We start from the raw sequence: 25,358 nt of genomic DNA, 5'->3' as shown, positions 1-25,358 counted from the left end.
TCCCAACAGTTGCAAAGCGGTTGAGCGAATGATACGTAGCGCTTAGTGATGAAAATCGTGTCTGCTGAACGGGCTGAACACGGTTTATCTCACATCTCGTCACGTGACTTCAGTGTATCTCGTCATGTGACCGCAACTTATTTTGGAATATGACAGAGGTTAGATTCGATTGGTACAGCTGATAGACTTTCGAGGAAAGAGGATACGGAAAAAGCCGGTATTTCGGAAGTTATTCAAGTTAAGCAGCTAGAGATACAAGATTTCTATATGCTCGTTACATCGCTGGCCCTCTTTTCTATTATATTGGCATATTTTTACTTGTGTGACAGGTAATTGCTAGATGCAAGATTTACATATCACAATTTACGTATCACAATTTCTTAAGCTCATTTTAAAAAATATACTATAATACACGATTTTAATAGTGTTTACTTCTTTCTTCTCTCATGTGCGCTGCCATCTTGTTTCGCAACATGTTGCGCGTAGGTAGCGGAGAAAAAGTTTAATGGGAAAAATGGCGTCCGCTCCCGAAACATGCTGAGTAGCGGTAACTGAGCGAAGTGCGTTCAGCAGACATCTACACAACAGTTGTACAACAGTTGCGTCTGCTGAACGCGCCCAATGTTGCCTCGGCTCTGAGGTAGTGCAATCCATGCAATCTCATGCGTTCGAGAACTAACTTAACTTAGGTTCGACACCTCACCCGGTGCTCTCCCTCTCTTTTTATCTCACTCTCTTTTTATCTCTGTCACTCTAACGCTGCGTTTCATGCGCATCATGCGTGAAACGGAACGCACCCATAATTTAAAGATCTGTTTTTTGTAACTGCACTGCTACAAAAGAACTAATACAAAAGGTTTGAGTGAGAAAACGTATATTTGCCTCATTTCAATTTATTGCACCAATTTAGCAGTGCAGTTACAAAGAACAGAATCTTTAAATTATATTGTGTAGAGATTTTCTTTGGTACCAACATTATCCCCTTCACTTTTCGGGAAACTGTCGCCTAACCAATAGCATGTGTCCTCTAAGGGTGCGTTGCCACTTAGCGCGTCACGCGTCGCGTCGTCCTTCGCGGACCAATCAAATCGTCCCAATTTATTCGTCGTAAAATTAGGCAATAAAATGGGATGATTTGATTGGTCCGCAAAGGATAACACGACGCGTAACATGCTAAGTGGGAACGCACCTTTAGAATTCCAAAGCAAACGACGTAAAGCTGACCAGACACACTTTCCGTAACAGTAACCGTAAGATGTAACGTAACGTAAGAATTGACCATCGAGTATTCATAAAAATGGCGACCTTACAATTCGACGATTCTCAACATGATTGGTCAATTCTTATGTTACGTCCAAATCACACTAGCAATTGGCGATTGACAATTAAAGATTAGATTTTAACGAATCAATAAGCTTCAGCCTTGGCTTGCTTTGTTCCAATTGTCAAGTTCCGTCGAAATCGTCAAATCGACGTCGATTCGACGTCTATCGATAAGTTATTTCTCACTGGGGAATATGTGTGTTCCATAAATATTCTTTACGAATATTTGTATATTCCATGAATGTACTAAAAACACTGTTATATATATTCACAGGACCTTCATAGTATATTCGAATGACACAACTATAAATATTCTATAAATGTGCGTAGAATATTTATAAAATTTAGGAATCTCTCTCTCTCTCTCTCTCTCTCATTGATTTTGCTTTAATAATTATTGAGGAATAATTTAAGTATTTTATTTCGTAGATATATATCACTATTAAACTATAACAAATGCATGTTACTATTTGCAACGTTATGGAAACTTCACACCCAGTAAGTAAATTAATAGCAGAGTACGCGCAGATTGGCAGTAAATTTGATTAGAATTCCGTACCAAAACTATAGCCATCTGTGTACGTACTCAGCTCGTGTTTTGGCGTCAGAGTTTGCTGACAAATAATGTGAATAGATTGGCAGCAGAAACCGCGCTATCTTGTCGCGCAGTACGTCTGCTCGGTTTCTGCTACCAATCTGCTCGGATTGTCTGTCAGCAGACTCTGTTATATTTCTAGTTTAGCAAAATAATTAAATATAACAATTCTGTGATAGTTTTATTGCCTTTCTGCCATCAAAAATTTGTAGCAAGCTCTATTCAAAATCTATTTGCGCAGGTTTGGCTATCTGGACAGTTCCATGAATTTATTGTACATGCGCAGTAAACAATTTTACAGATGTTCTAAGTACATTCTTTTCTACTATAAATATATGAATTGCTGCCTGTAATATTATAGTATATAAGTATATTTATAGAATATCAGATTCGAATATTCTGAAATTAACATTCGTATTTTATAAGAATCTTCATAGAATATTTTGTGCTATCTGAAGTTATTGTCTACTTAGATATTTCACACATACTTTGTTATTTATACGTAAACAAAAAGTAATTTACACGTAAATACCCAGGATATGTCCTGGATATGTCTGTGGAGCGATTAGACACTACAAAGTATGGCTCACAGATGTATGATATATTTTTACGTTCATATAACTTAATTTTTGGTCATTTTATATATCACTGTGTGTGTATCTTAAGTTGATTAATTTTTTCTGCAAAGTTTATGCGTTGTATAGACTATAAAGAAATATCAATGTTTTTACACAATGAAAGGACGTGTGAGAATGAATTGGAGCATTGCATATTACATAGGATTAAAAAAAAAAGTTCTTATGCTCAACAATCAACAAATAACCATACAATTAACGTGATATGCAACTTTTTTTTAACTTAATTTCCTCATTTTATTATATTAATTTTATGATTATTTATTGATTGTTAGAAAGGAAAGTGTATGGAATATTTTAGAGATATGCTTAATATCGATCGTAAATGTCATTTTGTGGATATATCTTTTAATTTCGACATATTTCGCAAGAATTCTTAGCATGCGTTTTCTCGTTTTCAAAATTTATAGAGTGAATAGTACTCGTTATAAAAAAATCGTTATAAAAACTCGAATAAAAAATGTTTAGTAAATATGAGTCGAAAAATCAACTCTCTCAGGATTACAAATGTTTTTCCAGTTTTAATAACGCAAGTTAATTGTGTGCTTCCATTGATCATATATGTAGAATGAATATCTTACTATATATTATTATTTTATTATTACAAAAATATTTGTACTTCTGAAAAGGTTGATTTTTGGATGTATGTTTAATAAACATTTTTTTATTCAGAGAGATAGAAGAGAGGAGAGAAAGAGAGAACGCATGAGTACTATCTACCGTATAAGTTTTAAGTACCTCGTCACGGTTACGTTGAATTTGTGACGTCAGAAGCGAAAAACGATATACTGACGAAAGTTGCGTGCTATTTCTAAATGAAGATAAATATGGACGAAAGAGCACTGTTTGAGTATACTTGTAAAATGGTCCGAAAGGTATCTCTTTTCCCTGATGATTAATAAATAGTCATATAATAAATGATGAAATGAGGTATGCAGACAAAATACACTCATTTCATTATTTTACATGTCTTATTTCACCATTTATTATACGACTATTTATTGATCATCAGGAGAAAGGAATACCTTTTGAACAATTTTACAAATGCACTCAAGTAATCTTAAAAGCTCATTCGTCCATCTTTACTCAGAAATAGCATGCAACTCGTCAATATATATATATCATTCGTTCCTGACATCACAAATTTGACATAGCCAAAAGTGAAGTACAAAAAACCTTAAAGCTCATAGGTATTCGCATCGTCCATCTCTTTTAGTGACGTCAGAAGTGAGGAAACACATGCTAAACATTTTTGCAAAATACGTCGAGATAAAGACCCATACAGCAGAAATGTTCAAAATATATCATTAGGATATCCTAAAGATATCTCAATATCTCTAGAATATCCCCATGAATGTATTTTGAACATTTCTGCTGTGTGGGGATATCCAAAAAATGACATTTGCAATCGATTAAGCACATCTTTAAAATATTCCGAATACTTTCCTTTTGCTCTAACAATCAACAAATAACCATAAAATTAACGTGATATGCAACTTTTTTTTAACTTTAATTTCCTTATTTTATTATATTAATTTTATGATTATTTATTGATTGTTAGAAAGGAAAATGTATGGAATATTTTAGAGATATGCCTAATATCGATCGTAAATGTCATTTTGTGGATATATCTTTTTATTTCGACGTATTTCGCAAGAATTTTTAGCATGCGTTTTCTCGTTTTTGACCCCATTAAAAAAAAAATGGACGATGTGAGTATCCAGGAGCCTTGTAACATTTTTTTTAATATCTTTATATATATATGTGCAATTATATATTTTTGTCGTTTTTGTTATATATTTGGTAATGCTTCAATTAATTTTTATAAATACTTTCATTATGCTAGAGCACTTGTAATTCTGTGCAATCAATGCGACATAAACTTTGCAGAAAAATGTCAGCATTTGCAATGTCAACACTACACTGTGATCTCGATGCATGAAAAGGAAGTAATTGATTGTAAAAGCGAAGCGTGACTTCAAGTAAATTTTATTGAAACAAGGAATCTGTACCAGACAGAGAACTAAAATTACTGTTGAATTTGATACTACCGGGGTTCACGTATCGTATATGCCTGCGTAGTCACTTATCGCGCTTCTCTTTTTTTCTTTATTGTATAAGTAGTCTGAATATTTATAAGTACAGAAACAATATTCGAAGGTACGCGCACAGTCTATCTTGAAAGTTCTAAAGCTAAGAGAAAAGGATTCTCCCTCTCTAATAGACCTGTATTCTCAAATTTACGGGTAATAGAGGGGGCAAGTTGGAAGGGGATTACCGCTTCTTTCTGTCTATGTACAAGTGATAACTCAAAGATTTGTATACCCTACGAGCCGTCCTCACACACTCCACCCATCTATCGTGCGGAGCGTAAAGTTCTGTCCGGCTATTTACAATTTTTACAAGACACTCTCAATATACAGCGATACATTATTACAGTGTAAACGTGTTTCATTCTCTTTCGCCTCGATGATTACAACAAAACCTAGATTTAGTCGTACACAAATGGCCCCGCTTTGGAAAAAATTCCGCTTCTCCATCATTAAGGATAGGACCAAGTTTAATTATGTACTCGTAAATTTTTCAATCGATTGAATAACATTTCACTGAAATCGGATAGAGTTTACAAGTTATGGATTCATACATACATACTCATACACATACACGCACATACACACGTAGACACGCCACCTGCCACACGCATTTCAGGTACTTGTAAAGAACTTACTATAATCGAATATAAAATCAAATACACACATATAATATTATTGATTCAAAATGTAAGTGAAACTTTACGATATATGGTTGAACATAATAGCATTTTATATTCTTTTACTTAGAAATAGCTTCTATACTTGGTTAATAGCATCAATATATGTACACATATGTACATATATTTAGTAACTGTAACTTTAATGTTGCATTTCTCACTAAAAATAAAGATTCTAATAAAAAATGTTCAAGCTATTTTTAAATTGGAAAAAGTTAAAAGTTTAAAGTTAACGAATCAGAGACTCAAAGTTTACAACGCTCAGATACAGTATGTCACGTAGTGATAAAAGTAGCTTTGATAACACGTTACATATTGCTTTCTATATCTTCTAGCATTTTAATATGACTATTATTACGTTCTTCTGTAAATATTTTTCTACTGAATCGCGTTCGAAAACAACTCAATCAACGGTAAATTTTAATACAGAATTAAGTTAATATTATAGAAGGTAAATTTGATCATAGTACGATATATTGTATCCGAATGCATGAAATATAAACTATTTCAGAGATTGTAAATATACTATTAAAATTACAGAGTTGTAAAACATCCTGTGTATTATTGTATGCATATAACACCCACGTATATTTGTATTTGAAAGTAAAAGCTTTGAAAATGCTGTAGATAATATTGACATTGCTTAGAGTACACTTGATCCCACCCCACATTCAGCGTTCAATCACAAAAATTGTTTGATTTCTCGACATTCTTGTATATGTAAATTCATTGGATATACATCTATTGGAGGAAAAAAAACAGCTGGTTTTATGCTAACGAAAGATGTTATATAACGTAATTTCGAATGCCAAGCTCGCAACTTGCAGATGGGACACATTGCATACACAGTCTAACTACTATACTAAGAGCGTAAAAATCTAAAAATTTTTGTATTAATTATAATAAATAAGCAACATATATATATATAAATTTAATTATATATATCAATTCATTCATCATGACTTTAAAAAGAGCGCGCGAAATTCACAGTGTTGCAGCATCACTAAAAAGAACAGATTATATCTGAGAGAGTAATATACAAGCTTTGAATACGTAATAAAATTTGGTTTTCGCATTAAATTCACGTTTCGAGATGCTCTCTTGTTGTCGACAAAAGAACGTCCATTTGGCGGTGCGTTTCACAATTAAAATATACAAACAGAATGGATTTACTAAAAACATGCGCAGTGCATTTAATTGAATGCATTATTGCGCACTGTTAAAAGTTGTTCTGCGTAAAGTTATAAAAAAAACATATGTATAACATATAATTTAGATTGGAGATGTACACTGAGTTATGTTATCGTTTTACTTGATACAGACAGTAAATCTCATCTCATTAATCAAGAGTCATTTTATATTTATGTTTTATTACTGTATTATATTTTTACAGGGGGCGCATCAATAGGTCTTTCAGTTTTATACAATTTTAAAACAAACGTATCGAAACAATATCTCTGAGTTGTGCTTGGTAGTTAAATGACAATGAATCTTTAAAAACATGTGAAACGTCAAGTTTGAAGATAAAAAATAAATAACAAGTTATACAATATCGAGGCGAATAAAAGCGTCCTGTACATTTAGATCAGCCAATGTACAATTCTCTGCATTAGTGCGTCCAAATAATTTCACGAGACCGTCGAAATCGACTTGCGCGATTATTTCCTATCCTAAATAGAAAATACTCGATTATATTCGCGGCAAGAAAACTTCCTTTCAAAACTTTCAAAAATTTAAAATCTTTAAACGAATGAATATTTGACGACGCGGAAATGCATTTGTCGATAAATGATATTGTATCAATTGGCTTCCTCATAACGAAATTGAAAACTAAAAAGAGATGTTACAAATTATTAAAAATACTGTAAACTTCTCAAGTATACGTACATGCACTCGACTTTTTTTTATTTCGCGGTACCTCATCTTTCAGTGAATAATAAGATTTTATTAATAAATAGGATACGACATCATAATGTGTTGAAAACTATCTTTTTCTTTTCCTTTTCTTGAAATTCCTCTCCTTGAATCACTTTAGCCAAGCAGATTCCATATTCTAAAAATGAATTAGAAAAATACTTTTTGTTTTTTTTCTAAGTATTTTTATCTCGTATATGTATATATTTCGTAGTAAAAATGAAAGTCGAACAATTTTATTTATAGCATTTTCTTAGCGAACTTTCCTAATACAAGCAAATAATAAAATTAACTAAAAGATGTAGTATCCCCTAACAATTTCCAGATTTTCAGCGCTGTTAAAATCTATCAAGCATTTTTAAAATATACAGTATATATCGTGATACGACGGTGGATCAATAGTAAATTCGTCGTATCAACGACATGTCATCACCAATGTTTTTACAAATGATTTACACAGACTTGACTCGCATCTAGTGCACAGTTCAATTTCCAGAGTGAAAAAAATTATCTTTCGCACCAATCGATGAAACGATCAGCGTCCACTTCAAATTCCCGATTCCCATGACGTTGTGATAGCGTTGTAACAGATCTCCGCGTGACACTCGATCGTCCTCGCGACACTGCGATTTTTATTTTCCGTCACTATAAAAGTTTAGCTCTTAGTCGATTACACCCTCCAGCTTGACGGCTGATGTGTGAAAAATAATTTATATTTACAGTGGTACGAGATATAATTCGGAGAGCGAGTTATCTCCTCCGATGCCCGCGCTATAGGCGGGTCACAGAATAGCCAGTTAGCAGGACCGTTAATAGATATTATCGTTTTTGGGATCTCTCTCGCGAAAGAAACCCTTTTCAGTCTTGCACTCTCTGATAGTAACGGTCTTCAGATTGACGGTAACATCCGTGATGAATACCTGATCCGCCACGGGATTCCTCGCGTGCCAGTAATCCGTGTCGGGACTCGACAGTGGCACGTAGATAGTCTCAGCCTTGGAGATTTCGGTTTGCTTAACGTTCGGCGCATTGTTGTTATTGTTATTGTTGTTATTATTATTATTATTGTTGTGACTGTGATGACCATTCACGACGGTCGGTAACCTGTTGTTGTTGGTGTAGGAGTCTGTGGGACTGGGCGATTTGTGGCCGTTCGCGTCGACTGCGACCGCGCCGTTCGATTTCTCCTGCTTTTGCTCTAAGTTCCTCTTCTTCGTCGGCGGCTCCTCCAGAGGTGTGTCTATTTGCGGAGACGACGGGGCAGATTGTGTGCGCGGCAACGAGGGAGGTGGGCCGTGAGGTACGTCGGCTTCGGGACGTTTTTTGTCTTGCACTGCAGGCGCCAGTGTCGTGGGGAACGCCGGTAGCGGTTCCTCTGGTGTCGATTTTACGCTGGAGGACGACGGCCTCTTGCCGTTGAACTTGTGACCCTGCAACGAAAAGTTATCTGTTTTAGTGTGCTCCACGTTAGACGCGACAAGACGCTAGGAGGATTCTACTGTACACGATATCTACACTTGTGCTTTTCTTGCATATATTGGGAAATCATGTTGTAAAAGAACGGATTCAAAACTATTCAAACTGAAAGATAATTTCCTACAATCATAATATAATAATAGTAATAATAATAATTATTATTATTGATTGCTTAGCATATACAAATGTGGACAAATAGTGCAAGGAGAGGCTGCGCAAAAGTTAAGGTTAAAAAGGACATGATAACAGCTCACAGACTAATATTATTGTCATCTCTGTATAAATTTGAATAAAATAATAAAGAATAAACTACATCACGCGCGCGCGCGGAGATGTTATTATCCGGAGTAAAAAAGTGTATAAAGTACAATCTCTTGGGAACTGTTGGATACTATATAATTCGAAACAACAGCGTGGGATGTTGGAAGGGATGTAGTGGAAAGAACTCATTGCGACAGTTGATTGTAATATTTGGCTGCAATATATGAAAATGCAACACGAAATTTTTATGCTATAATGATGTTTACACGATAATGTTTCCAACATTGAGAGAACGTGTGTTTATCAGTTAGTTATAATTTATATATCTCATCTTCAGTATCGCACAGCACAATCCATATATAATCCAATTATAGGAAGTCTAAGTTTATCACCGATTGAATGTTTCATATTTCTAATGCAATATTAGTTTACTCTGCACCAAGCAATTTCGTTACGTTACATATTCTGTATTTACTAGTACTGAATATCTACTCCTTTAAAATATATCGCTTATTTGCTGCAACAATGACATAACTAAAAAAATATGATTTTTCAGGAGATACGATTTAATGTTTTGAATTGCTATAACTTTGTATGAGAATTTTAAAATACCATATTGGTATAATTAAATAGTAAAGTAATCGTAATCGTAAGTAATCGTCGTTTTAGCTGTAAATAGTACATGTACCTTTCTCCCTGTACTAATAACTCAATAAGGGCGATTTTTTAGTCATGTCATTGTTGCAGCAAATGAGCGATATACAAATGAGCAAAAATACACAAAGAAGGTTCATCCGCGACACAAAGCTATAAAACTTGATTATACGAGTGGAAGATTTAAAAAAAAGAGGAACATCTCCACAATTTCCAATCTCAATTTTATCGCGCCAATAATTACTTCTACTTTTATGCCGATTGACACTTACATAAGATGGTGACGCGGAGTTGTTTTTCAAAGGCAATAAACGAGGAACCTTGCTCGGTGGTGGGCTACCACTGCCGCTAGTGGGGCTGCTCGTGGTAATTGTCACGCCGATCTTGCCAGACTCCTTGCTCAATACTTCCGCCTTCCTCTTGGTGCCCGCGAGTTCTTTTCTGGGCAACAAGGGAATGTCCGCGCTACTGGTGGAACTGTCCGAGTCGACGGCGAATGCTGATTCCAACTCTGGCGGCGTCGGAGACTCATGACCGTCCAAGGAACTCGGCAATGTGTCCTCATCGGGCGCTACTGGATTTAAACGAGTCGCTGATGTGCTGCCTGTCGTCGACTCGTCCTGGCTATCTTCGCCTACTCGTTCATCTCCGCCAGGTTCCTCCTCGACTACGAGATTGGCCAGCGCCTGTTCCTGAAAATAACGGTTGTCATTCATTAGATCATATACAGGACATATGCACCGAATTCAACTTTCGTTCTCTTAATTCTCCCTCTCATGTTAATTAGTTACATTGTCTTAAAAGATGAAGATTTCGTGAATAGTCTTGTACTTGTGCGTTCGTTCACTGAGGAATATTGTAAAATTTGTTAATATATTAAGCTATTAAAGTGACTCAGTATAATATACAAGTGGAAGACTGTATATATTCTCGTAACAGAGTATATACAATAATAATAATTCTGCGAGATGTCACAACACATCTAAGAAAGGGAAAGTATTATTTTAGGAATAATTAATTATGATTCTTAAGGTTCCTTGTATCTCGCCGACCATGTCCGACTTGTGACGTCAGATACAAGGAATGACATGCTGACGAAAGTTGCGTGTCATTTCTGAATAAAGATAAATATGGATAAAAGAGCATATTAGATTGCTTAAACATATTTGTAAAATTGTCCAAAAAATATCCTTTTCCCCTGATGATCAATAAATAGTCGTATAATAAATGGTAAAGGCATATCCCAGATAGCACATGATATTCTGAGAATATTCTAAAAATATCATATCTGATATATGTAAGATATATTCCATATATATTAAGATATATTCATGATATACTTAGGATATTCTCAGAATATCGTCCATGATATTCTGAGGATATACGTGGAATATTCTCATAACATCAGAATATTGTATATATAAAGTATTATTAACACACGAGCATACACAAACACAGCGCATAATCACGCGTACTTCCATATAACTTAATGTTTGGTCATTTTGTTAAAATAATTAAAAACAAATTGGTGTATCATATTTTGCGGCGTTTTGCTTATACGTGTTTCTTTATAGTTTCGAACTTGAACTGCACCAGTCATCTCATTTCCTAGTCTTGATCCTAGTCTTCGTTGCTGTTGCTCAACCTTGGTGATCAGATAACTAGTAATGATTCAAATGGCTCTGACGATACCTTTATAACTTGTGCTTACATAATGTATCTTTATGTGCCTACAAAACATTGTAATGTTATATTTACTAACAGATATTGAAAACTAAAACAGTTAATGTGCGATGGATATTGATATAATGTATATTGGCGAAATAGTGACACGATTATTGCTCTTATATTTTTAACTTAACATTATTGTGTATTTGAGAGTAAACGATAAGTTAATTTGAAAAATACATGTAACAATTTATATATATATATATATATATATATATATATATATATATATATATATATATATATATATAAAATATATATATTCCGGTATTCTGAGAATATTAAAAAAATATTTCTTACACAATTCATAATTCTATAAAATATTAACCGTAACTTGTTTTTTACATTTTAGACGTAAGTTTACATAATCTGTGTGCAATATCCTCAGAATATCCCCAGCATATTGCGTATATATATGAACTTTCGGGGTAAATTCCATAATATATGCAGAATCTACGGTATGCATGCAAAATATGATATACTGTGTGCGATATCCTTAGAATATACGAAATGTTCGTATTCAGTATATACTGCTTACGATATTCTCGGTATATTCTCAGAATGTTACGTATATATATGGGAGATTCCGTATGAATTCAGAATATACGGAGAATATCATGTGCTATCTGGGATGAAATGATAAAATGAGTCTGTTTTGTCTGCATGCCTCATTTCATCATTTATTATACAACTACTTATTAATCGTTAGGGAAAAGAGATATTTTTCGGACAATTTTACAAGTATGCTCAGATAATCTTAAGTGCTCTTTCGTCCATATTTATCTTTATTTATAAATGGCGCATCATTTTCGGCAATATGTCGTCCCTCGCTTTTGACGTTACAAATTTAACATGGCTGTGGCGAGGTGTAAGCTCTCATTTTTATATTTTTATCACGATAAAACGGGACGGGTGTATTTACCAAAGAGATATGAATTTGCACGTGTACGTGTTGGGCACAATTTGTCATTTAGATATTATATTGATATATATATATATATATATATATATATATATATATATATATATATATAATCATCGTTTTTCTGCATTAAGATTAGTTTCTCGCACAATTAATTAAATTTAATATCATGATTTATTCGGAACTCATAAATATAATGATTAATATTAATGAAAGAAAATTGTTCTTACACTGTATCTGGTATCCCTTCGCCTCGGCCTCCTAGTAGATATCTCGCCACCTTTTTGACTTTCTTCGTACAGTTCGATTAACCTGACGTCCAATATATTTTCCTCTGGCTCCCATGTGTTGTATCTAAAATGCAAAAGGATTTAGAAATACATTCCATTCATGAGCGTCGCACATTGTATCTAATGACGAATCTTTGACTTTGCACTCACTTTTTACTCCAACCTTTCCATTTGACGAAGTACTCGACCTTGCCCTAAAAGCAAAGAATAAAAGTTACAATAAACACAAATAAATTAACGGTCATCAATGATGATTACGAAACGTTTTACGGAAATATTCCACAATTACGTGCTTCAATGAATGATTGGAGAAATTACACTAGTTGATGGTTATTCCGTAAAAAATTTGCGAATATTAAAGCAAATCAGAATATAAGAGAATGAAAAGAAATTATTGAATCATTTAATATGATCACGCATCGACAGCAAATACAATGAATAACATTGCGTTGAATGAGATATGAAAGAGCAAATTCGAGTTGTCATTTCATTATTCTTAATTATCGCGGCGCCACTACATAAATATCTATTCGTGTTACTTTCCCCTTTTGCTCCCAGTCACTACAATAAATTAATCGGCGAATATTTCCTAAAAATATAGCATTATTACAAGGTGTCATTGTGAAATATTAACAAATGTAAATATAATAATAATAGTTGATATCGCGATGAGGATAGAATTGGGCGGGTTTTTTTCTTGGATAAATCTACGAAAAGGAGAGAGAAAACAGTTTTCAAGGAAGATATCTCTTGGAAGGTATTTCTTATCTATCTCTTTTCTTTTTTATATCCAGTATATTGCCTTTACGATGAATTATTGTGCTTTATGATATCAACTTTATGATACCTGACGACGATCGAAGCTACTCTTCAGCTAATCAACTATCGATAAAGCACGTAATCGCGCATTGATCACTTTCACATTTACTCATAATTAGATCTATCATTATCCTACGCCTGCTGCATTAACGTCAGAATTATTGCACCATTACATCCACATGTTGCGCGCGCGCACAACCGATCATTTGCCGATAAGATCTGCCAATCGGTGAAAGCTAATTCACTTATCAGTATGCGTAATTATAGCTATCATCGCGCGATAATTAATTCAACGCGCGAGTAGCGCGCGTTGTTACATCGTTCATCCTGCAGAGGAATTTTCTACGTCCCGTCGATCGTGGTGTAGATAGAATCGGGCGATCGGTGAAAGCCATTGGCGTCGTTAGCTGTCTGTCAGTCGGTGATTACACCGTAAAATCGAGCTGATCGCGCGCAGAGATAAATAGACAGATAGAGTGCGTTCATTTATATTCCGAGATCGAGGAATTCCTCGAGCAGCAGGAACAGGAATAGAAGATACAAGTTCTAATTACCTTAATAAAACCAAGTGCACGGTGACATTACCCCAGCTGATTCTAGCTTGCGCTTTAGGAAATCAATTCGCAGATTAAATGCCCTTTCCCTTCCCCAGCTTTAAAAATTATAATCTGTTTATGCTAACTTCGAAACCGAGTAATTTTTAAATGGAATTTTTTTCATCCTTTCTCAATGCAATTAAAATTAGACTAAATCTAAGTTTCTTCTGCTCTAAGATTAATCCTCTAAAAGTCGTCCACACTGAGAGAAAAAAGTATCTGAGAAATAAAAAAAAAATATTTATTTGATCTAATAACATATTTACTCGTGCTAATATACATATTTATACACTCACAAAATATTTTTAAATAAAGAACGAACACTTTTTTAAGACCTTAGTTTTTCATAAAAGTTTATTTTATTTCAATAAAAGAATTTAGATTTCAGTGAATATGTTATTAACAAAGAAAACAAATATCTAAAAAATAGCAAATATTTCTTTGGTGGGTGTCAATAATATATTTACTTAAGTCTCAATTCTTTTATTCAGAAAAATTTGTTTACATGAAAAATTAAGGTTTTCTTAAAGTTCTAGAAAAAGGTATATTTTTTTATTTGAAAAATATTTTACACACATTAATATAGATAAATGTGTTATTATATGTATATTGGTATCTACCGCGAATAAATATTTATTATTTCTTAGGTATTTTTTCCCCGAGTATTGATCGAACAAATGTTTATTCTTTACATATTTTTTCTACCCCAGTGTGTAAAACGCTGCGTTATACACTACCCCAGGTAACGTGAAATCCGGAGATTTATCTGTACACGCGGAGAGAATATTATATATTTTTCTTTTATATAAATGGTGTTTTCAAAGGGAGGGTTCCGCCTGCGCGCGACTGGGGGAACGCACGAATTTTCGAATTCATCTCGCGGAGAGCACGATCGATAGCGCGACCCATGTCGAGTCGATATCCATAGGCAGGCTCACCTATTGGCCGTGGGCCAACGACAGAAACGGCACGCCGGCCCATCGCGATTCACAACGGCTGTTCGGCATGACAGTTGGAAAACAATGACACACGCGATACGTCATGAGACGCGGGAACGACAGCAGTGCTACGCACCGGTCGACGTGATCGACGTGATAACGCGAGAGACCAGGTTGTCATCCTTTCGCGCGAGCCGTACTGCTACCCGAGACACTGTTACGTGTCGATAGTGCGTGCAACAATCGTGTCATCGATTCGCGAGTGAATGCACTTTAACGCCCAGCACGTGTGTCATCTCACGAGTTCGGTTTGTCATTTGATTCGGTCGGCTGCAATTTCGCGTGAGCACCGACGAGGTAAAGGCCGCCGGTCTTATGAGATTTCGCGTATTAGAAAGCTCCGCCACTTAATAACCGCCTGTCGGTAAGTTGATAAAAGTGTGTAAAATCTGCATGGATGATAATTGCGGAGAAATGTAGTTTCCTAAAAGTATTGGATATACTTCGTTATGTGTATAACGATAAAAAACATCAAGGCGGCTGTGAATTATAAGATTAATACGTTACCGCACACTGAATGTTCAAGTGTTTACATAGAATAGCTAAAAACGGTCGATAATATCACCCTTCTTCAATTACCTCCGGGCGCCTAGGAGTCCCTTTGGCAATATACGGAAATTTACTCCCAGGACTGGTTGTCTTTGATAATGGGTCTGTTTCGAAAGATAAAATATATTTGTTTTATTGAAGAACATTTTCGAAGAACTTCTGCACTGGTGCAACAAGTCATAAGAGAGTTTGTTCGTGTTACTTGCACTTTTACGTCCGTTAGCCTGCTCTCTTTAGAAAGAAAAGTTCTCATTGGATATTGCAATTGCACTTTTGGTGTGCAAAGGGCATTAGATATAAAAGTGTCAAAAATACAAGCAACGCAAACCTAAGGTCTGTTCTTTTAAGTTGCACTGGTGCAATAAGTTACAGTAAAACATATTTTATCTCACTGTAACTTATTGCACCAGTGCAGCTGAAAAGAACAGACTAATAATGAAACAAGTATATTTTCTTTCACTTCTGATTTATTGCACCAGGGTGCATTAGTTCAGAAATTCCTCGGAAACGAACAGATCTAATAGCTCGTTGATGACATGAGACCTATTCCCGAATAAATATGCAGGGAACGAGAGTCAAAGTGTTATAATATCCGAGTACTTCATCAGCGCCAGCTGTAATTTCGTTTTGCGTCTCGGTGATTGATTCTTTCGATGTCACGAGTGAACGTTCTTTTACTTTGGCGCAGGATTACACTCGTTGACGCTCGGGCGCCATATATTACGATAACTCACAAAATTGCGTCAAAAAGCCCCATCTACGACAACTATGGGAGTATGCAGTAAGATGCATGGTGCAAGAAGACAGGTGAATCATTCCGGTGGATGCGCAGTCGTCCATAAATTGACCAAACAGAATTAGGTCTCAAATATATACTGAAAATCTATAGTTCATGTCACGTATACTATAGAATTTCGGAACGTAGCCCGAAACAATGGCGGTGAAGGCTCGTGTGGAATGCAATAGAATTAACGTCATTTTATTTTCGGACGCTTAGGTCCGTTGCATACGTTTAAACAACATATATGAGCAATGATATCTGGATAAAGCAATTCTAAGATTCTTGTGTACAAGAATGATTCAAACGAACAATCTATCTCGTCACTGTACTATGTGTAAAATGTATAATTATATATGACTATTTCTTCATTTGAATTTCGCGCGTGCATTTGGACCCAAATTTCATTGGGTCAATTTTACCATGCGACTGCCATATGCGCAATAAGTCACCTGTCTTCTTACATACTATCATAGTAAGACGTAAGCAATAAGTAAGACGTAACTGATCAATGGGATTCTTACAAGTTCAGAAATAATGGGTTAGCCAATTTGTTTAATGCTTACGTCTTACCTACGTACTCTGACGGCTATTGTAGAATAGTCTTACAAGTCTTGCGATTTCCGAGATGAACAAAACAATATACCACGAAACGCGATTCGCACAAGTTTCGTGTTTCACGGACAATTTTGGGAGTTGTATGTATTTGTGTGGCGCAGAGCTCTGCAGTTCTGTATCGTATAACACGCCACCGGTTGCTACCAGTTGATCGCCATACGGAACCTTTCTCCCATCCGTCAGCGATTGTTCGCCTGCGGACTCCCGTTAACCAGGATTGTATAGCCGATGTCAGAACAGTTGAGACACTTTTCAGCAGTTTAAGGCTCCTGATTCCTCGCTGTGAAACTCTCAATTGATGACGTCAGAGATGATAAAAATTCTTGCAAAATACGTTGAAACAAAAAGATATAGCTCGTAAAATGACATTCACAATCGATCGGGCACATTTGTAAAAGAATTCGAATACTTTCCTTTCGCTTTAAAAATCACGAAATTATCGTAAAATTACCGAAATTACGTGACACGCAACTTACCTTTTTAATCTACATTTTTTTATGAATTTGTCGCATTAATTTTACAGTTATTTATTGGTGTTAGATCAAAAGGAAAGTGTTTGGTCCATTTCACACATCTGCTCGATCGGTTGCAAGTGTTATTTTTGAATACATCTTTTTATTTCTAAAGTCTGGCGGCGACGATTCGGGAACCCTAACTACTACCCTATAGATATCTAACTAGGAACTCTAGCTACAAATTTCTGAAATGTTCAACATACCAAATGTATGTATGATCACATTCTTCGCGAGGTAAGATTATTGCATTAAAAGTGTGTGTGCGCGGTCAAGAGTTCGGTCTATTTTATTTAGAAAAAAATTTTGAATCCAAATTAGTCTTACTTTATAGTTTTTAGCACGCTAGTTACGAATATGCAAGTCCCAAGGTAAGCCAACGTATCGTTTTAAAGAAAATAGCTTATTACGTACATTTAAAAATTGTACTACATAATGCCATTTATTTTCACAAAATAAAAATGTTAATTTATTTCTTGATAGCTCGCATTTGACCTTACTAGTGGTTTTAAAATGTAATCAACAAGTCGATCGATCCAATTTGGTCGTGTCAACTGAGAACTTATTAGAATCCACCAAAGATAGAATTTCGAAAGCCAATTCAGTCATTCTTTTTCGAGGAACACCTGGAATTGTTGCTACGACTCGCAGAAGATGATTTTGTCATTGCAAATTGTCATAGTTTCACTTTTTATTTGTGAAAATAAATAGCGTCATCTAGTGAGTGTTATTTAAAATGGGCCATTTTCTTTGGAAAATAATGCGTATATTTGTAATCAACGTGGCAAAAACTATAAGTACTCTGGATTTAAATCTTTTTTCTGAATAAATTAGAACAGACAAAACACTAACAATTTATGATTTAGTTAGTTAACATCACGCTATTACATCTGTGTGTTGATTCTTAACAGACTCTTACTCCTCCTTACTTGATTCTTTATCAAAAAGAGCCATATAATCCTTTTGAATAAATTAGGCCACTAGCCTATCAGGCACTTGACCGTACTCTTTAAGACAACTGTTATTGTTGCCTTCGGATTGTGTAGGAGTAGATTAGCGGAGATTGAAGCAGAGTTCACGACTATTCTGAAACTCCAACTACTGCAAATGTTTCCTTCGAAATGCTCGGAAGAAGAAAACGCTTGTTTCTGCGTTGTAGAGAATTACGTGCAAATCCATACGTTGCATAATCGCCGAAGAGTCGATTTTGCGCGTGACTGAGGATACATACGAAGACAAATTCTTTGTGGATGTAAATCCTGACTAGAAATTTATCTCATAATCCTAGAGTTGATCCCAGTCAGTTATTTGGTATGAAATGATACTAGTTATAGTTATCGATCATACTTCTTATTAATATTCTGATTACACCATGCTGCGTTACACGACGTATCAAGAGCCAATAACATCATTTTGTACGAACCAGACAACTGATTGGGATCAACCTGGAGATCAGTCATGAATCTTCTTCCCTCGTGTGAACTCGTGAAGAAAAAGTGAGAAATCTAAGCTTGAAAATACATGGAAATGCTAATTTTTTACGAGTTCGGAGAAGATTCGTGAACGTCTCAAAGTACTACAGAATTATTTACTTTTCACGATTTCACACTAGGGAAAAAGAATTACATGATTTAAGTAATTTATATGAGACCGAGTTTACGTAAAAATATTCATGACTGATGGCTTGACTGATGGCTTGACTGACCATGGCCTATAAATTTCGAGACGATCTATCTAGAGAGAGTTATGGCCATAGACGTATAAAATAGACTGAGCATTCCCGTTGGAGGGCTGGCTCGCACACGAATTTCCGCAACCGTAGACGTAAACTTAAGTTGAAGAACCAATCAGGATATTGCTTTATCTTTGCATACTCTAGAAGAAGATAGAAGAAAGAAGTTTTAGATAGAAGTAACGGTGTAACTAGAACTTAGATTGAGTAACTAGAATTTCAACCGGTCGGATTCTAGTTCTGCATAACAATCAATTTTATCGTCAGTACTGTCTTCTTCTAGAATACGCAAAGATAAAGCAATATACTGATTGATTCTTCAGTTTAAGTTTACGTCTTACGTTTATTTTCATGGAAATTTGTGTGCAGCTGTTCTGAAACCGACTTAGAACGAAAGGGCAATAGAGAATAGTGGTGTTTTCCTTGTCTAATTATGTAGTTGGTAGAAAAAAGGAAAGAGGAGAACAGTGGTCCGAAATGCGCTGACATTGACTACGTTTACACAATGCCAGGCAACAGGCAATAGGAACAGGGAATAGGAAATCAGATTGGTGAATTATTTCTATTCCCTGTTCCTATTGGCTAATGTCTATTCCTATTGCCTGTTACCTGATATTGTGCATAGGGTTTTACACGGCAACGTTAACCCGGATTAGTAACTATCGTAGTTAGTGAATTCTCGAATCCGATTGGAGTAAATTTTTAAATCTAAAAGAATATACCAATAAAACCCAAGAGTTCACTAACTACGGTTGTTACTAATCCGGATTAACGTTGCTGTGCAAATGTAGTCAATAAAGAAAGTGTACAGTACATATAACATTAAATATATTTTGAAATTAAATATATAAGCACGCTAATAGTGAGTGCATTTCGGATCGCAATCATGTGGTTTGTTCGTATTGCTCGTACTTTTCGCACTCGATTTCCTCTCTTTTGCTTTTTCAAGTGTCCGAATATGCGTCTGTCTTATTCTAAGGGCGAAAAGTGCAAGCAACACGAACAGATCTACGGTTATGTGTTTTCTCATAATCAAATGCACATTATTTTTCTCTTTCTTTCACTATGTTCACTCTTCTGTTTCCCCCACGTCGCTTTCGTCTACGGTGCTGTGTGACAGAGAAAGCAGTACTATCAGTATATCTGTATCCTTCGATCTTGGCTTCAGCCCTCTAATAGTCAGTCCATTATACGTGTCTATGGTTACGGTACAATGTTCGCCATTTGATGAAAAGGCGCGTTTGCAACAGAGATTTTCGTGAAAGAGCGGAAGGAAGTGACAGTAGAATACGTAATAATTTGGCAGCGCTTCAAAAATATATATTATCGACGCGTTCCAAGCGAGAATTGAAGTGCGAGGAAAGTTCTCGTATTTACATTTTACTCTCTCTCGTGGCGTGCACCTCGACACACATTCGTGACAAATAGCGTACGTTTCGGGGGGCGCGCGCGCTGTCATTCTACCCGCGTATATGATTGATGCCGATATAACGGCGGCGGTGCGAGCGGCGAAATCGCTTACACGCTCTTGTAACGAGGGCGAATCGATAGTCTAGCCGATGGCAACACGTGCGTGAAAACCGGTCGATCCATAACTCGATGTCCAGTCGCGCTTCCGGATTCGGTAAGTGCGTATGGCGACACGAACGTGTGTCGGAGCTAAACAGGCCCATACCTGTTGGCACTTAATGCCTGAAGTCTAGAAGCGCGGCATAAATTGTCGCGGAAGAGAGGTGGCCGAGGAGCCGGCTGTCGGAGGAAAAGAGAAAAAAAAAGCGATCAAGAGATAGAGAGAGAGAGAGAGGGACAAGGTAGGAGGCATGAGGGAGGGGGGATAAAGAGGCGGTAACGGCGCGCGAACGGATTCCATCTGGTGGTGCCACCTGACGGTGACTGGTCGCGTTACTCACTCGCTTCTCTCTCTTCTTCGTGATCCGCTCCGCGGCGTAGACCCTGTCGCCCAGATCCATGGCTTTCTCGTCGAGTGGTTCTTAATCCACGTATTCCAGATCCTGGACGCAAGTGCAGCTGATTAATCCGTGTCTGCGTGTCACGCGGTATATTTCGTGAAACACCATATGTACCACCGGCACACCTGCGCAACAAGATCGATCACGGACTAGTCAAGAGACAGAGAAAGAGAGAAAGAGAGAGAGAGAGACAAAGGACAGAGAGTCTAACACTGCGCGTACGTAGGCAGATAGGCAACGTATATCGCGAGGAATCGATCGATCGACTGCACTCTCAAACGAACACTGCTGCGTATCGTGCGAAGAGAGGCACGATGAGGCACGTGCGCGATCACCACGTGGCGTGTGTTCGTATCTACGACGTCGCGCACAATCAGTTAGTGGAATCCTCAGCCAGGTTCGCGTTGTCGTCCGCTCGTGTCGGCACGCAACAACGTTACTGCACTCCCTAGCTCAACGGTCTCCGCGGCGGAGCGGTTACAGAGAGCGGCGGAGCGCCGCCCGGTGCTCAAAGGGGTGCTATTTCCACGGTGCGACAACAGAGGCGGAGGCGGAGAAGCGGGAGTAGGAGGTGGCAAGGCGCACGATGTTTTTCGAAAGGCCAGTAGTCACGGCAGAACCGGCGAGCACAGCGAGCAAAGTCGATCCCATCAGGAGAGCACACCGGACGACTTTACGGGTTCGGGCGGTGCACGTCGCGAGTGTTCGTGTGGCTTCGTGCGCGCCGCGACGACGAGCGAGTCTCCCCTCGCGTCCGATGACGGCGATGACAATGATGACGACACACGACGACGGGTCCTCTCACGTTGTGCGCGGGCGCGGATGTATCGGTTGCGCGCTGCCGGTATACAGCCGCGACGGCACGTTTCCCGTCGTTGCTGGTGCTGCTGTCGCTCGTCCCGTCTTCGTGTTGCCGCTCGGGCGAGATCGGCCGTCCGAATCGTGTGACGTCAGCGGTCCCCCCTCACGTCGTAAACACCAAACATGGCCGTCGCACGGATGTACGCTAGTCGAGTGCGTCCAAATCGAACGCGTCAACTGGCAACGATAAGGGCCGCCGCGGCTCGCGGCTATGCACAAGTAACACGCGACGGCTTCCGCAAGCGCCGCGACGTACGCGCTGCATTCACGGGTCGTGAGTATACGGTAACCGGAGCGATCGACTCGTGGCGTCTAACGCATTCTGCGGATCGAGGCCGACTAGGGCCGAGGTCTGCCGAGCTCCCCTCGCAAGCCGATGGACTCGTCCGATCCGCTCGAGGTTAGGAGAGAAGAGGGGGTAGAGAGGCAGAGAAAGACTACGACAGGGGAAGGGAGAGACTCTCAACGGTACGTGCGGCGTGAACGTGTAGGCAAAAGAGAGAGAGAGAGAGAGAAAGAGAAGAAGGAGACCGACAACGGAGAGGGAGGAAGAGAGAAAGGGAGAGAACGATTCAGCTAAGCGAGGACGAGGGAGATGGTGAGGGGTCGAGGGAGAGGAAGAGTAAGCGCAATGGAGGTAGAAAAGAGAGACGGCACGACCAGGAGCGCCGTCCTCGGAACAAGAAAGCTGTCTGCCTGGCCTGCCTGCCTGCTTGTTTGCCTGCCCTGCTTGCTTGCTTGCTTGCCCGCTAGCTAAGCCTGGCTATCTCCTGTTTGCCTGCCAACCAGCCAACCAGCCAGCCACCCCAAGTTCCCTTCTAAGGTACGTGTATGCGCGCGCGTATACGTGTGTGCGAGAGCAGTCGATGCGACGTTGCCAAGTTTGTTTCGTCGATAGTGCCGCACCGCAAATGTCACTAGCGTGTAACAGCGCTCTACGATGATCAGAATTCGTTCGCAGCGACGACAATGACGACGGCGCCGGCGGCAACGTCAGCAACGTCGACATACGCTCACGATTTTCCACCTCTGGTCGCGAGTCGAAATCGATCGACGCCGCGCACACTCCCTCCGTCTCTGTCACTCTTCCTTCACGTCGGAGCGTGGACGCGCTCTCCTCTCTCTCTCTTTCTTTCTCGCGCGCGCGCGCGCGCGTCTACTGTTCCTCTCCTCTTCAGCGACCTCACCATGCTACGAGCCGTGTACGCGTATTCGCGCCTACGACATCCGGCAACGTCGCATCCTCCTGCGACGTACTGTCACACACTGTACCCGAGTACACACAGCGGCGCGCGCGGTAGCCTATCGTAGTACGCGGCGAACACCAGAGATCACGGAAATCCACGGGTGACGAGCGCCGTCATCCGGACACACGTACCTGTATAAGACGAGAGCACAAGAGAGCGCGTTTGAAGCCGCCGCGACGACGACGACAACGGCGCAGCAACAGCAGCAGCATACACACACCACACTTCTCGCGGACTCGTGAAAACGCGTGCGACCTCCACGGATCCCGAAACGAGAGTGTCCTCTCCTGCGCCGACCAGCCGCACAGGGAGAGCGCGTGCGAGCAGGACGGTGCGCGGGTAGCGTCCGGGTGCGAGGGAGACGGTGTGGCACGCCGGACGGGGGAACTGTTCTTCTCCGTCCTCGGCGTAAATAGCAAGATAAAAATGCCACGGCGCGAGCGTCCGATTGGCAGAGCCCTCGAGGCGCCACCAATGTCCCGAGCCCCACTCGTCGGGGCGCCCAATCGTCGCCTGGCACAACCCATGTCGGTTCCCCTCGACGCAGCGCGAAGGCGGGCATTACCGATGAGCCCGTCGGCCGCGGGCTCGGGCTTCTGTCTCTCCCTTGCCCTCTCCCCTTTCCTCCTTCCCCCTACTACCCCGCCGTGCCGCCACACACTGCGAAGTCTGCGTTTCTCGGCGAGAGAGCGTTCCCCCTCCCGCACACGCCGGGAAGAGAGATAGAGGCAGAACCCGTTCCCTTCACGTTCCTACCCCTCGCGCAGGAAACCCGAATAGCGGAGCGCGCTACCGTGCCACCGGGGCCTCTCTTCTCGTCGTCGAACGACCGTGTAAAGCCGTACGACGCGAAACCGTGTATACCGCCGCGAAGGGCGGGCACGTAGACGAGGGGACACGGTGCGGAGGAGGGGGGAACGTATATAACGTCGTGTGTATACGTGTGTACATAGCCGCGTGAGCGAGAGAGGGGGAGAGAGGGAGGGAGAGAAAGAGAGGAGCGAGCGCGCTCGCGCGTCACACACATGGAACGGGCACATACACGCGCACGCATACCCATCGCCGCACCGCGCCGTCGTCGTCGTCGTCATGCTCCCCTTCCCCGCACGGCCCCACGTCGGTGGCCGACCACCGCCGGTATTGAAATATCCTGGCCCTGGAGAGCCAAGTAGCCGTGCGGCGATGCCGCTTCTCTCTACATAACTACTACTGCGCGCGATTTTCTTCTTCTCCCGCGTGCTCTCGCTCGCTCGCTCACTCTCCTCTTTCGTCGTCATTCTCTCTCTCTCTCTCTCTCTCTCTCTGACTGTGGATTTTTTCTCTGTTCTCTTTGTACCCGCGTCTCCTTGGCCCTTCCGTCGCTCCTCCTCCTCGCTCACCCTCCGTACGCTCTCCTGTTTGTCATCTCTGTCGTTCGCGATCGCGCGGACCTCGCACTGATCTCGTGTACCCTCTTTCAAGGGTCCCCACTGCTCTCTCCTCTGGATTGTCTCTCCCTGCTCCTTCCTCCCTCCCTCCCTCCTCCATTTTCCGATCTTCCTTTTACACCCGCTCCTCCTACTCGACTCCCGACTACATAGGGCTTGCCTCCCCTTCGGGCACAATCAATCGCCATACACACGAAACGCCACGCTACCCCACAGGCGATGGGAAAATGTGGGCGCAATATGCATTATAAAGCACTCACGGCCATGCGTCAAAGGGCGACATTGCATTGCGCAACCTTGGAATACACACAGCAGTTCACGTAGATGGCGTATCGTGGATATAAGTCCCCTTCCCCTCTTTTATCCGGACCGGCCGATGTCCTCCTTTGTTCCTTCGACGCCCGCCACCACCGTCGTTCTTGCCGTGCTCGTTATTAATTGCGTTTTTTACTATGTATTTATTCCACTGCGAGCCTACCGCGATATTACGTGTGCTATAAGTGTAGAGTCGAAACGTCCGAGGCGCGGATGAAGTTCACCGCGGGTACAGAATTAACTTTGCCCTCTCGAATATCGCCATCGGCGCGGAATATGGAGAACAGTAGAATATTCTGGACCGAATTCGATATATGCGACAGCTTCCTGCATTATATCGAATTCAGCGTTAACTGAACTCGCGAGCC

General features: G+C 39.8%; 1 protein-coding gene across 10 annotated transcripts; it reads right to left on the bottom strand.

Moving 5' to 3' along the window:
• Positions 1 to 4,526: 4,526 nt before the first annotated feature.
• Positions 4,527 to 23,790, bottom strand: LOC116844751 (polycomb group protein Pc-like). Of its 10 annotated transcripts, none has more exons than XM_032816734.1 (6): positions 23,380 to 23,524; positions 21,081 to 21,265; positions 12,719 to 12,762; positions 12,509 to 12,632; positions 9,901 to 10,320; positions 4,527 to 8,667 (listed from the first exon to the last, which is right to left on the bottom strand). In XM_032816734.1, the coding sequence occupies exons 2-6, from the start codon at positions 21,138 to 21,140 to the stop codon at positions 8,047 to 8,049; spliced, it is 1,269 nt and encodes a 422-aa protein (XP_032672625.1). In that variant the 5' UTR covers positions 21,141 to 21,265; positions 23,380 to 23,524; the 3' UTR covers positions 4,527 to 8,046. The 10 variants fall into 10 exon arrangements, with proteins under 10 accessions (XP_032672625.1, XP_032672629.1, XP_032672624.1 ...); XM_032816738.1 differs by lacking the exon at positions 23,380 to 23,524 and adding an exon at positions 23,189 to 23,337; XM_032816733.1 differs by lacking the exon at positions 23,380 to 23,524 and adding an exon at positions 21,363 to 23,151.
• Positions 23,791 to 25,358: the final 1,568 nt, after the last annotated feature.

The sequence above is a fragment of the Odontomachus brunneus genome, unplaced genomic scaffold (genome assembly GCF_010583005.1).
Source record: "Odontomachus brunneus isolate Ranch 3 - 2012 unplaced genomic scaffold, Obru_v1 Obru_scaffold_046, whole genome shotgun sequence".
NCBI lineage: Eukaryota > Metazoa > Arthropoda > Insecta > Hymenoptera > Formicidae > Odontomachus > Odontomachus brunneus.
The sequence above is the reverse complement of the archived record's forward strand: the minus strand, read 5'-3'. Positions and strand labels throughout refer to the sequence as shown.